This window comes from Aptenodytes forsteri, unplaced genomic scaffold (genome assembly GCF_000699145.1).
Source record: "Aptenodytes forsteri isolate BGI_AS27 unplaced genomic scaffold, ASM69914v1 Scaffold257, whole genome shotgun sequence".
Lineage (NCBI taxonomy): Eukaryota > Metazoa > Chordata > Aves > Sphenisciformes > Spheniscidae > Aptenodytes > Aptenodytes forsteri.
The window spans coordinates 1,859,760-1,874,223 of record NW_008795194.1 but is presented as its reverse complement, the minus strand read 5'-3'; the positions used below and the strand labels follow the sequence as shown (position 1 = coordinate 1,874,223).

The 14,464-nt window shown below is 47.3% G+C and overlaps 1 protein-coding gene across 1 annotated transcript in view; it reads right to left on the bottom strand.

Annotated features, from left to right (window-relative positions):
* Positions 1 to 10,380: 10,380 nt before the first annotated feature.
* The window catches only part of MAP3K20 (mitogen-activated protein kinase kinase kinase 20), a 91,454-nt gene continuing 87,370 nt past the window's right edge, over positions 10,381 to 14,464 (bottom strand). Inside the window, exon 20 of the mRNA XM_019471885.1 lies at positions 10,381 to 11,322. Coding sequence (XP_019327430.1) covers positions 10,643 to 11,322 — 680 coding nt within the window. The 3' untranslated portion in view covers positions 10,381 to 10,642. The remainder of the gene's footprint in view (positions 11,323 to 14,464) is intronic.

Genomic DNA, 14,464 nt, shown 5'->3' with positions numbered 1-14,464 from the left:
GCCAGGGCCCCTGACCGGGGGAGCCCACGTAGTCTCTTAACCCTCCTTCTCTCTTTTAAAAAGTTTTTAATTTTATATGTCAAACGTGGATTTGTTTCCACCGTTCTGAAGTAAAACCCCAAAACCTGCCAGTTTTCAGGGACAGAGGGGGTTTCTCCACAAAAGAAAGGCAGGGGCCTGTGTCCGAATTTTAAATTTTATATGTCAAACGTGGATTTATTTCCACCGTTCTGACCCCAAAACCCTGCCAGTTTTCAGGGACAGAGGGGGTTTTCTCCACGAAAGAAAGGCAGGGGCCTGGCTGCTCCCAGGGCTAGGGCAGCCTCCGCGTACCCTCGGGGCCCCCTGCACCCCTCGGGGCCCTGCGTTCAGCACTGCCTGCCGAGCGGGATAGTGAAAGTGCACTTTGTTAAAAAACCCACCCAGCAACACGCACGCTTTCCTGTGCTGTCACAGCAAATGAAGCGTTATTTGCCAGTGCATCACGAGTGCAGCTCGGCGGTAGGAGGGAGATGGTGGGTGACGCTCATTGCCTCTGCTCCCGTGGGAGTACAGCAGTGCAACAGGATTTTAGAAAGAAGTTGGCTGCGTTGCTCTTTGCAAACAAAATATTACTTGAAGACAGGCCAGAAGAAAATTGATCATCAGTCATTGTAAACCATTTTATGTAACGTTTGTAATACCATATTAAGTCAAATACAGCTATTAAACACAGCAAAATAACTGCTGCACGACCGGTATTCGGCAGCAATAGTAATGGGAGAAGCCCTGAAGAAGCTGTATGGGATTCGTGGCCCCGGTGTTTGCTGTAATCCTCTGTTTATCCTGCGGTTTGAGCAGGGCTCAGTACCAGTGCAACTGTAGCTGCTCAGCATTTCCAGGTGCCTTCCCAACTGCAGGCGAGTCCCTGTTGCAGTCGGCGCAAGGGAAGGAGGCCCCATGCACGTGCAGCCCGCACGCAAACCTGCGCCTGTGTAAAGCAAACCACGAATCATCTCTAAGCCAAAGCCTGTAAATAGAGTATAGCACAAAAGAGTACAAGAACCCTCGCGGAGGTTTTCTGTTTTCTGTGGGCATTATTCTTCCTGTGCGTGCTGCAATCTGTCATGTAAAAGAATCTCCATTTTAAATAAGCCCGTAATTACATACTTACCTGCACCGCTGGCTTCTCAGTGCACACACAAAAGCAGATGAACTAAACCCAGTTCTCCAGAGACCAGACCACACTCGATTCTTCTAAATCCACATTAGTGGAGGATTGCCACCCAGATGGTTTCCAACCAAGACAGCTCAGCTGGGAATGGGGGATGTTTCTTGAAATTTGATGCAGTTTTACTTCTTTCAGAAAAAAAATCTACAAATACTAGTTTACTTACATGGAAGAAGAGATCCAGTTTCTCAACAGTAACAGCTCTTAACATCTTGAATCGTGATTATTAGGATTTTACTAGAAAAGCAGCCAACCTTCACAGCTTTTAAGAGCATCATATGAAATGTTATGGAGTACTGATGGGGCTAGCTGAATCCATACTTCATACTGCAGTTAATTTTCCATTTAATGCTTAATGGAAACAGCATTCTTCAAACAACATAGATAGTCAAATGGCTTTAAAATTAATAGGCCAGAGCAGGGACTTTGTGGGGAAACCAGACAGGACATTTTGTGAACTGTATTTTCAGCTTTTTTTTAATATGTGAAAAAGAATTGATTTATTGAAAATTGTGTATGTCAGCTCAGATATTTTACAGAGAACTGGGGAGAAGGGGGCAGGAAGGGGAGAAGAGAAATGGGAGGTATGTGAAGGGCAGGGGCTTCCCTTCCCATGGTACAGTGCAAGGTACCAGAAAATGAAGATCTGTAACTCAGGAGATGGCTGTTGTGACCTGCGCCGCTGTCATTTCCCCTGTTTTCATCTTCATGCCCTTTGTGCCCCTGTTCTACCCTGCAGGGCCCAGATGCCCCCAGTGGATGGGCAGAACAAACTTACCAACTGGCTTTACCATGATGGAAAAAGTTTCTTAATGTTTGTCGAGATGTAGGCAGCACCACTGTCCTACATCCAGCTATTTACAATAGCTGAGGACATGCAAAGCTGAACCCAGGTGAGCATTGCGTTTTCGGCCACATTTAACTCAAATTCAGCTAACGTGAGTGGAAGAAAACATCCCTGCCCGTTTGGTCCCCCAGTCCAGGTCCTGCATGGCCTGTCCAGTGCTACCAGCCTCTCTGTCTCCCCTGCTGCCCAGCTGCAGGGTGAGCTCACCCCTCAGGGCTCACGTGTCAGCAAAGATTATCTGGAGTATTTTATCAGGTGTTTCCAAGAAAATAGTCTCTTAAATTCTCATCTTTCCTTGAAATGAGTTGTCAGTACATGGTAGCGGCCCTTGGAAGACCTGCTAAGGAAATCAGCTGAAATTAGAGGGATGTGCAGTAGACTGAGCATGCAACGCTTTCTGCATCCATCTAGGGGAATCAAAGTTGTTTACATATTAGGAGCTTCCAGCAGTAGCAAGAACATGGACCTCCAACAACAATAGCTCCATTGTCAGAAACAGTAAATGTGACCTTTGTTCCCCCGGGATGAAGGACAAGCGCTGTCCTGCATGTCACCCCACAGATTTCAGCTGTCGGCATTGCAACACAGCTTTTCTCTCTGGAGGCAGGACTCCGGTTGCCCCGTCCCTGGCTCTTCTACACACTTCCTATCTTAACTATGGACAACACACTTTATGCTCTAGTTTCCCTTTTTTTTTTTTTTAAATTGGGGCGATACATTTCTACCTGCCTAAAATAGCATGTGGATACATGAATTATTGCCTGTGTGATGCTAATAATTATTGTGATGGGACATGCACAGTGACACAGATTTATAGATGCAAGTCTTTCAGTGGAAAGGGAGGGTTTGGATTCTCACGACCACAGAGTACCTGTAGCACAATGTAATAGCATGTATCTTAGCGCCATAGAAAAGAATAAGATTGCAGACAATAATGACAGTAATTAAAAATTTCTGTAAGAGCTGTCCAATCACCTCTTCATCTGAGGAAATTACAGTGTGTTATTGAAACTGTTAGTGCAATAAAATGAAGCTAAAAACATTTTGCATTAAAATAATCAGACATTGATTTATGATGTAAATTGTAAATCGGTAACCTATAACACACACTAATTGTTTTTCTCTCTCTAGAAAGGTGTGTTTCTGTAAAAGATCTGATCAAGCATATGTATTTGTTCACATGTCACCCTCCAGTGGCTAACACTACTATACAAGACATAATAAGGTGTATAATCAGGTAACCTGCTATTGATTGCAACCCAGAAAGGACACTTGTTCTTATACAGAAGCGGGAGGATGGCCACATTTGGAGATTTAATTATAATTAGACCTCTACATGTTTGCTGGACATTAATTTTGATGAAGTACTTTTTTACTGTAAATGCTTCGACATTGTGCTCTGATAAATAGAACCAGAATTTGTACAATAAATGTAAATTTAAATATTTAGTGTGTATAAGCAGTTTATAGCCAAGACCAACTGTACCAGCTCCACAAAATACCTCCACAATGCAATTAGTATCTTTTTCCTTTTTTCTCTCTCCAAGGAAAAATACATTTTCCCCTTTTAATTTAACAGGTTTGTATCTCCTTGTGCTTTGCTGTAACTTCCTTATTAGTAAAGGCTGGGTGCAAATGCATCCTGCATGTTGAATTGAAGGTGGTCATGTCTGATCCTATTCGATACTGTGTTTCTTTGACACAAACTGGTGAGACCATAAAAATGGAAAGAATGAGAGGAGGAAAACCAAAGGAATAAATACAGCCCAGGGAGAGAAAAAGTGCAGTTGATAAATGCCTCTAGGAACCTATATTCATCAGCGCACTAAAAGCATGGCTGAATGTGGTCAGTTTTGATAGAAATCTTAATGATTATTCCAAGTATACGTCATAGCAGATCATTCGGAGCCCAGAGCATTGTGATGCACATTATGGGAGTGTAATTATAATGCTCATTTGAGTATAGTCATTCCACAAAATGCATAGCAAAAAATGTTGATCAAAAGTAGCTGTTGATAGAGAGTAGCCACTTTTAAAAGCTCAAGATCCCAGCCCTTTCACTCTTGGGTTTTGATTTATATTTTCCTTTGAAAACACAAAATAGATTAAGTCACATTATAAAGAAATTGCTTACAAAATGTTCTGCAAATGCATAGCTGTGGGAAACAGGAGGCTATCAGAAAATAATCAGACATGCTTACTGCAGTCTGGTTTTTTGCCCTTTTATATAAGCTTTGCCACTGCCTCTTTGTGAATGCTGATTTGCATCGCCTCCACCAGCCTTCAGTGAGATGCGGTTGCTGGGAGAGGATGGGAGTGGGAGGTCAGGCAGTGGCTTAACCTTCTCCCCAGGGATCTCTCTCCTGGCAGCTCCCTCAGGAGGGAGGACGCAGGGGGACAGGTAGAAAGCCTCCCCTGGGGCTCTCTACTGCCTGCCAGGCGGTCCCCAGGGCACACCTCAAGGTTTCAGGCCCTTCTTGTGTTTTTTCACAGCATGAGGGAAATGCCCTCTCTCTGCTGCAGGGAGCCCTCACCAAGGGCATTTTCCTTGCTAAGGCAGGAAAATAAATGTATATGTTGAGCCCCAGGTATATTAAGCCACTTCATTCTACATAGCACAGTGTTCATGTCTGTAGTCCATCAGCACCTGCAAAACCGCCTCATGAAGTTTCTGGGAGGAGGCACTGACCCTGGGGGCAGGTAGGCGGCTGGGGCAGGAGCGGTGGAATGCAGCTGGGGGGAGTGTAGGTGGTGCTGGGGTGGGAGTTGCAGAGAGGGGCCGCACACTTTACCCCTGGCTCTCAGCCACCCCGGGCTGCCACTGTCTCCCAGCAGCGTTCCTCTGTCCTCCGAGATGTTCATCTCAAATGCTCTGTGTTTATACGTACTCAAACATGATCTTGGCAGACCCTTATTAGTGTTATTGCCATAACAGACTTCTCCTCCATAACCTCTAACTTTTTGCAACAAACTGGCTTGAACTGCTAAGCTTTGGCACTTCATTAGATAAGAAAATTATGTAAAAACCCTTCTATGGTGGACACTTATACAGAAAATAATTCTGTCAGATGTAATTTTCAGAAGTAGCACAGCTATTTGGTTCCATTTTAGTGACATGAGATGTCAGGAGGTCTCTCGGTTTGGGGGTTTTCCACATTTACAAAAGCAACTGCCCGTCTTTCCCAGCCTAAAGTAATAATAATAATAATAATAATTAGGTCAAAGTGCATTCTCTAGCACAATAAAAAAAATCAAGTGCTTATCTTTGATGCATGGTCCAGTATTCTTGGCAGCAAGTTTATAGAAAGTCTTAAAATACTAGGGGTTTGATCCTCAGCAGCATCAGCTGAGCTGGAGAGGAGGACAGTGGTAAAGGGGTGCCCAGGTCAGGGGCTGTTGCTCTGAGTGAGGAGGGAGGGGGGACGCAGAGGGTTTGGGCAACTTCTGCTCCTTAAATCAGCTCAGCAAGTTGCCAGATTGTGGTCAGCGTATGGGGTTTTGGTGTGTGCTGTCAGACATGGCCCCAACTGCTAGAAAATAGTCAGTGGGAGCAGGATAGAAAGAGCAAAACTGCAGTAGCAAATATTTTCTTTAAAAAGTAAATACTTTTACTTTAAAAAGTAAACAATGTCCAAAAACACCTATCCCTGTTTCACACCGATTGCAGCAAGAAAGCAGGTTCTCACGGGGTGTTAGCTCAGCCGTGGCAGCGCTGGGGGGAGGCGTGAATGGGTGCTCTCCCCTCCCAGCTGAACAGGAACTGGGTTTGCTTTCTCTAGCATTTCACAGAAATAATCAACCAGCAGCAACGATACCTGTGAGCCCCAGCCCTGAAAACCACCATTCCTGGGAGCATAGCAGTGTTTTGTCTGCTGGCATTGCATCACTGAGATCCGGGTGTAGATGGGGAGACAGAAGGGCCACTGGCATCCCCCCTGCTACAGGCAGGTCTCAGCAGCATCAGCGCAGGATGACCAGGTCCCATGGTCATCCCATCCCACCCAGCCAGTATGACCAGATCCCCCCCAGCACAGAGGTACAGCGCACCGTGGTGGCAGTCAGACAGGCTGAATCCCTGGCAGCTGCGTTCCCCAGCGAAACGGGGTAGGATGGCCACCCCATCTCCTCTCTCTGACCATTACTTCTGTTTATCTTCCCGATGAGTGCAGTGCAGGCATAACGTTTCGGTATGTGCTTTGAAATCAATATGAGGCCAAAGCAACAAATAGAAATGTGGCAAAAGAGAGATTACAGCGCTGCCCAAACCAGTCACTGAGCTGGGTGAAATTCCTGCCCAGGCCATAAAAAGCGACCTCTGCAGCTCCACTGCCCCGGGATGGATTGACAGTCTACTCATGTCCTAAAGGGTTAGGGTGAGGAACAGCCTGGGGTCATTTATGATTTTGGCACCCCTTGGACTGTTCAGTGGGCTGTCACCTCTGCGACCATCATCCTTCTGTGAATTTGCAAAGGCTCCATGGGAAAAGGAAGGGCTTGTGTGAGGGGTTGAGCTGGGAGACGGGTTATTCTGCTGTTTCATCCTCTCCCCACCCCGGCAGATGAGCAGCTACAAAAGCCTTCTGAGCAGCTCTCCCCCTTTCAGAAATGCCTTCGGCTCTGTCGAGCAAGTTGCATGTGGGCAGCCCTCTCATGCAGCCTTGGCTGCATGTGAACAAAAGCTGTCTGTGTTTGCAGGACTGGGCAATGTTTTTGCTCCAGCTCACATTCACGTGCTGCCCGCTATGCTTAGGAGCAGAGTTTCACAGGTGCTGGAACCGCCAGCGGGTTTGCAGCACAGCAGCACACATGCCTCCGACCTGCAGGACACCGGAAACGCGCCTTGAGAGCACAGTTGCTTGGCTCCTTCCCTGTACAGCACCACAACAGGCTGCTGGGCTGGCTGTTGGTCCCTCTGGAACGGTTCCCCAGGACACTTGACTCTTATGAGCAGTCCCTCTGACGGTAGCAGCAGGTACCCCAGCGCTGCTGGGGAAATTTGTGTACTTAAGAAGCCGATATCCACCAGGGTCAGACCCAGCTCCGGGACACCTTGCTGAGCTAAAGAAGAATGATTGCTAACCTCAGTGTTAAGTGCCTGCTCTCCATCCTCCTGTTTTTCTTGTCTTCTTTTTTTAAAGACATCCTTAGGTACATGGGAAAGAAAAAAAAAAAGCTTAAAAAAATTGAACCACGCATTTTGTTGGCAGAAAAAGAAAGAAGTCTCAGCATTATTTTTGCTCGTGCCATAAGGACATCAGCTCCGGGGGGAAGCCTGTAAGGTTTCAGAATACCAAGGACCGTAATGCGGAGGTTAACCTGCTCTTCCTGTCTGAGCTGAGCACCGCTTCCTCTCTCCCAACCCACCTGCAGGGTTAAGAACTAACGGCTGGAGAGAGACGCTGCTGTTCACCCTGAAACCTTTCTGCCTATGTCTGGCATCCAGAGGGAGCTGGGCAACTCTTGTGATTCCTGCAAGATCCAGACTAAAATGTTGCTGAATGAACAAACAGATTGTGTGTAAGCTCTGACAGTCAGTCTTGCACTTTAATTAAAAAAAAAAATATATATTTATATCTGATTTTGTAAAAATTCTTCCCATTGGATGCAAATACTCACTCACTTTGTTCGTCCAGTTCTGAATTTGCCTTCAGGAGTTCTCCACTATTTTTCATCATCCATTCCAGCAGCCATCCCAGAGCTGGCTTCTTATAATTCAGAGCAATTTAAACTGTGGGAAAGGAAAATGCAGGTACCTTTTGGGGATTAAGAAAACAGCATGGAGATATGAAGACCAAGAGAAAGGAGAGCCAGGAAAACAAGGGGCGGCTCTACAGCAGTGATATTTTGTGCCACTTGCAGAGTCAGCCATGGAGGGAAGGTGTAGCACTGCCCAGGATACGTGTATGGACGGAGGGCAGTGTGTCCAGCTCCTAGTGTGCAAATCTAGACATACTGGTACTTAAATACGATTGGCTTTAACAGACTTGTAAGAAAACCCTAAGAAAACGCAGCATGGCTCCTTTCCAAAGAGCAGACATTTGCTGAGGTGTAGTTGCCCAAGACAGTCTGATTTTCCACATTGCTGTGCACGGTCTTCTAGCTGCGTGTTGGTAAAACATGGAAATAAATTGCTCGGCTTCGTAAAGTACTGGGGGGTGAAAATGTAAGCACATTTTGACTTACAATGAATTATTACCCAGATAGGGAGTAACCACATTAAGAGTGATAAAAATGAGATGGAAAACTAGATCTCGCTGAGACTTTTTTCTTTTTTGACAAGTTCACTCACTGTTGCTTTAACCAGCAATGCTGGTGCAACAAGAGGATTTCTAATCAGTCACTATTGCATGATTGTTTAATTTTAATAGGCGTGATCAATACCATCCGCTCCTCCTTTAAATGCTAATGAACACTTAATACAACAGATGTGGACAGACAGTACATTGCAGATTAAAATTAGGCACAGCATTAAATTGCTTACAAACAGCAGAGGAATCCTGCTGGACATCTTGACAATCAACCACAGACAGCTGATAAATCTTGAATTGCCACCACCAGCCCACAGTGTCTGCTGGGTAGGGCCTTGTTTTCAGGCTTGTACAACTACACTGCTATCCTCATCACCCTGGAAGAGAAATGTACTCTACCAAACTCTTGCAATTTCTTTCTAGGATTTGTGCAGGCCCAACCATGAAACAAGATCTTGCTTCCCGAGATGCGTATCTGAATTTGAATAACACAAGCACATTTCTAGCAAGTGCTCTCAGGTGCGGTTACTATCAGCTGGTATCCTCCAGCCCACTTTGGTCATGGCAAGAAATGTTAGGGAAGGATCCCCAACCTAGACAAAATGCCAATCTCCCGCTAGGTTGTGACAGAGAAACATCTAGTGGTGGATTGTCCATGTCCCCCAAATTAGTTGTCAGGTTCAGTAAATGAGGGCCAGAAGCTGGGTTACTAACTAGCTTTCAACCAGTTTGAAGCCACAAGAAAGCGGCAAGCTTTGTTATCACAGAGCTTCACGTGCAGCCCCATTCACTTCCAGCTAAAGCTTCTTACTATTTTTTCTTCTCCTAACTGTTGTCAGAGGAAAAGGTGCTTAAATGAGAGAGATCCAATTCCTGACACCTGGTATCAGTTGTGTCCTGCTCCATTGGTTTTGGTGTACCCTGTCCTGAATTCATGAAATGTGAGTCCCAGTTCACTCTGGTATATATTGGGAAACCCACCACGGGGCTCAGCTGTCATTTGGGCTGGTAGGAATCAGAGGGAGGAGAGCTGCATGTACCCCCAGCAGTGGCCTTTGTGTGGAGCAGGGAATTTACATGTCCTTTTGCACGTCCAGTGATGGGGCTATGGTGATGGGGGTCATCAAGGGGGTGACGCACCAGCATCGCTCACAGCTCCTCCAGCATCGCTCACAACTGCGTGCCCGTGAGCACCGCTTGGCATGGATGGTATGTAGCACCTTGTTCAAAGGCATCTCTAATTTACAGTTTCTTGGTTTTCAGAGGGTACCATGTGTTCCTTTGGGTTCAGCTTCCTTTATCTGTTTCTTCCTTTTTTTTCCCCCTCTTGCATCTTGGGAAACCCTAACTTTTTTCTTTTTTTTCCTTTTTAATTGTGTGAAATCAACTTGGAGTGAAAAGGCCAAGAAACTTTCTGACGACAAGTGAGTCTACAGCCGTGTCTTTGTTCTCAGTGGAGCTAAAGACCACATTAATCAGAAACTTTGCTGACCTTGTCTTTACTACCTGAAGACTGAAAGACAAAAGCGACACAGTCTGGCCACATTTAAAAATTCAATTAAAAAATGCCTGCTGTCCAGGGATAAACATTATCATAGACCTCAGTGAAAGGCAATGCCTTTTTCTCCCTCTATTTTTATTTTTTTCCCCAAAAGAATAAAGCCTAGTTTTTGTTTCTCCTTCTGATTACGTCAACTGTGTATGTGACAGAGTGTGCTCAGTGGTGTCGGGTAGCTGGTGGCAGGGCTTTTAGTAAAGAGTGAGGTGAGAAATTCCTGAGAGGGGATGGCAAGCTGGAAGTGGAGAAGTGAAGCTACTGGAGTGGACCTGAAGAAAAATCTCCCTGCATTCCCGTTTTTTCAGACTATGCTGGTCTGATAAAAATACTACCTCTTCCTATAGCCCTGGCAGAAGCAGACTGAACAAGGGATGAGGAGACCCTGCTCAGAGCCAGACTCGGCGTCTGGAGACATAAGCGAGGCGAGGGGAGATGTAGCAGCACAACTCCTTCCCTGAGGATGAAACAGAGAGCCTTTCATTATGGCACCCGGCTGTGCCTTACTGATTTTATTATTGAAATATTAAGCAAATCAGTGAATATCCAGCCAGCTGAGAACATGAGCAGCCAAAGGGAAGGGAGAAAATCAAATGAAATCCCTCAGTGCTGACTGTGACAGGGGGAGAGGCGAGCAGCTCTCCCCTTTCCACTGGTAGGCCCCAGGCCGTGCCGGCCAGCGAGGGAGGTGGCGTCCCGGCTTCGGTGTGGCGAATTAAATAGGAGCCAGCATATCTTCTCTAGGTTGAACGTTCAGTTAAATAAAGGGTCAAATTCCTCCCTCAGAACGTCCTCCGACCCCGCCAGCTCCCCCTGAGCCTCTCCTTCCCCGGCTTGCCGGCAGTCTGCCTGTGGGGCTTCTTCGTATGCTGCACCTTTATCCACCCCCCCTCGCTGACTCTGCTCTCCCCTTCGCCCCTCCTGGGCTCGCTCTCGCCCTGTGGGGGCATGCCCGGGATGACCTTGGGCTGGGGGGGGCTGCGGGGGTACCTGCGGTGTTGGGCAGCCGGGGGGGCCACTGGCGAGGAAGTCCTGCAGGCTCTTCCCGAGTGCCGAGGGGGCACCGGGGAGCTAGTCCTGCTGTGCCGCCCGTCCGAGGAGCTGCGGGAGTTACCACTGTGCGAGGCGTTTCTGCCTTTGCCGGCAGACCTGTCCCTCTCCGAAGGGGTGTCGGAGGCTGTGCTGGAGGTGCTGCTGCCTTTCGAGTTCAGGTGCAGGTTCGAGAGGTTTCTCATCAAACTGTGCGAGAGGGGAGAAGAGTTTCTGGAGTGGCTGATGGACGTGAACTGGTAACTGACAGGACCGCGCGTCCTCCTCACGGCAGCGGCGTAGGAGTCCTGACTGCGAAGGTAGGGCAGGTAGTGGGTGACGGTGGTCGGGCTGTGGGGGTGGCCGTGCTGGAGAGAAATGGCTTTTGCTATTTGGTGCATCCGCAGCGTCTGCATCCACTGGCTGTCAATGCCTGGCAGGGAAATGGAAACAGAGTCAGCTTTCTGTGAATTGATGGAAAACCGCTCTCTGGTTTACCGAAGGTGTGAGGTTAGGTACCAGGGTTTCTCTCGGAAGAACCTCAACATATCTCAAACCATGCTTTCCCTCCCAGCCTTGCAGCTAATAGTCCTAGGTTTGAGTATGTTCAACATTACAGTTGAACATAATGTTGGACTTTTAAAATAGCAAGTGATGCAAATATTTCTGATGCCAGTGCAGATTATGGAGCTTAAACTAGAATACACTTACTGAACCATCCATTTGGCTGTTCAGGTGGGTTCCCACTCCCAAGTGTCTCCCCGTGATTTTAACCCAACCTGGTTTTAAACATTTCCTGTGATGCTCTTGGCAGCCTCGGCAGATTTCTCCACAGCTTTCATTGCAAAAGAGCCTGGAGACCTCCAGAGCAGGCATGGAGTGGGTACCCCAACGTGCCAGCACCACTACAGCATTGCCCTCCACCTGCGTCTCTCCCACCCAGCACAGTCACACCATTTGCAGCCGAGCGCAGAGATGGAGGCGGTGCAGACCCCAGTGCAAATCCCTGCTGTGGCAGCCAGACTCACCTCCTCTCGCTCCATTTTCTCTTCAAACTGCTACACACAACAACCAGAGCCACTTCAGTTGTTATAGTTACTACAAATTCAGAAGTCAATCCACTTTGCATGCTCCAGATACTGAGTCTAAGCCCCAGCTACACCTCTCCATCTGGCTTCATGCAGAAAATCAATGCTGTATGTGGAAAAGCCGGTGAGGCAGCAGGCTTCAGCCAGGATAGTTCAGACAGTGCTTAACTGTGAGCGACTCAGGGTATTACAGTTCCCTCACACCTACTGTCACAGCCCCGGGGTCATAACAAAAGTTTTAGCTCCCAGAGATCAGACTGAAGTGCTTTTGAAAGTCAGTCCTGTGGTTTGCATGAAAGCCTATAGCAAATACAATAGTTGTAAATTTTCCATTTGAACTGCAAGGGCTGCCTGGTTTGCTACTTTATGGGTAGAGCAGAGACTAGGAATTCCTCTTATCCGAGGCCACAGCTCTGGCCAAAAACCCATGGGGAGCATCTTAAATAATTTTGCTCTAGAGAGATTTGAATGATTTGTCATTAAAGATTGCTAATATCATTCCAACAGGAAAGTATAACCCCGCCAGCTTGAAGCAGCATAAATGCGATCAGAATGTTGTTATCTTCAACAGAGGACCCCAGCTCCTCTCTTGCCTTTTGCTGGTTTTCCAGGGAAAGACTTCCTATGCCGTGGGCCCTCTGCCTCTCGCTGCAATGCTGCATCGGCCGTGGGGAGATTTGTGGGAGCTGGGTAGTGGCTCTGTCCTTGTTAGGATTGTTCCTGTTAAGATGTAATGGATGGTCTCTTCCATTCCTCCTTTCCCCAGACTTTGCTTGAATCCCAAGAGATTTAAATCACTTCAACTTAATGTCAAATATGTCAAAAGGAAACTGTCTTTCCTGTCAAAGTGCGAGTGTGACACCGCCACAGCAGATAGCTCTGGCTGCACTGAGAGATGAACCTCCTTTCATGGAAAGACAGATGGGAATTGCCTTCTCTGCTTCTTAACCTCCTTGAAAGTCACAGTTTCAAAAGAAACATGCATGCTGAAATGTACTGGCTAGACACCATCTCCTCTGCCATTCTTCCGTGCCCTCCTACCAAGGCTGTGGATGTAAAACACAGACCTCATAAACCTGGAAGCAGCAGGCTCAGGACTTGAGTTTGGGTCTTCATTTGTTACCAACTCTCAGGTGGCCACCACATGCCCTGTGGGACCAGTGCTGATGCTGTCCTGAATGACGGGCTCCCTTCAGCGCCTTCAGGCTGTTCAGTCCCTACTCCTTATGGCCAGCTGCAGTCGCCAGCCCAGGGACCAGCTGCTCAGCAGGGACCTCCCAGTGTGCCCTGTGGGGCTGCCTCTCACCTCTCGTGGGCTGGGGGGCTTCTTCCTCATATGGTCTCTGAGCCACCAACTCTGTACACTGAATTAAATGCTCTATGTGGCAGCCCACAGAGGTAGTACCTTCACTGCTGGTTATTTTAGCCTCTTAGACAGATATTACCCTTACCTTTGTGCTTGGATTTGGTGGTGTTTTAAACCTGGGGTAGGTGGTCTGGTAAGGAAGACAGGCCAGAAGGTTTGCTAGAGCTGAGGCACAGCTTTCACGCTGGCTAGTAACCCACCTCCTCTGAACTGTGCCTATTCACTTGGGTGCTGACAATACATTAGTGCCCTTCGTGTAACTCCTCCATGTGCCAAAGGGACAGACAAGCTCTCCCACCGCTCACCGCAAAAAAATGAAAGCAGCTCAGCTTACTGCGGCAGAGCCAACCTGTGAAGATAAAACATGGTATAGCTGTATGGCTCATCACCCCAAAACCAGGGTAACCTCCATCAGCAGAACTAATCTGCAGAGAAGATGTATCCTTTAGGACACACTCTAGGTCCCCTCTGTGTTACAAAACACAGTTGTGTTGCAAATGGATCACAATTGCTTAGGAATAAGGGCACCCATTTTAGATGTGTCTGTAGTCTAAACCCAGCCCCTCTCAATTCACAAGGCCATTCTTCTACATTTAGCAGTAGTGTACAAAATTGGAGAAGTTCACCCTCCGCTGACTGGTATCTTGTTCCAGCTCCTGTGCTGCCCCCTCAGCTGTCCCAACCCAAACATTTCTGTGGCCCTACTGTGAACTCAATCAGAAAAACAGCTTTGGCTGACAAACACCTTTACAAAAAGAACAGTAGATCTTAAAGGCAGAACTGTGCTAGAGTCAACTGAGTTGAGTTTGACTATGTCAGCGGCATACTTTAGTTAGGAAATGAAGACTGCAGTGTAGAGCCCGCTGTATTATTAAATTTATCTCACTGAACAAGTCAAGCCCCAGAAGCCATAACGAACACTATTCCAGAAGTCAGATAATGATGAGCCAGGGTTGGCTCAAATGGGCAGGCTGAGCTGTGGAAGAATGCAGTGGGAAGATTTCCACTCTTCCTCACAGCAGAGCAGGACATCAGCAGCACCTATGGGGTCTGCCAGGCTAGCAGCATGTACCTGTCAAAACAGTGTATCGCCCACAGGGGACTTTTTGCCACCCCACGTG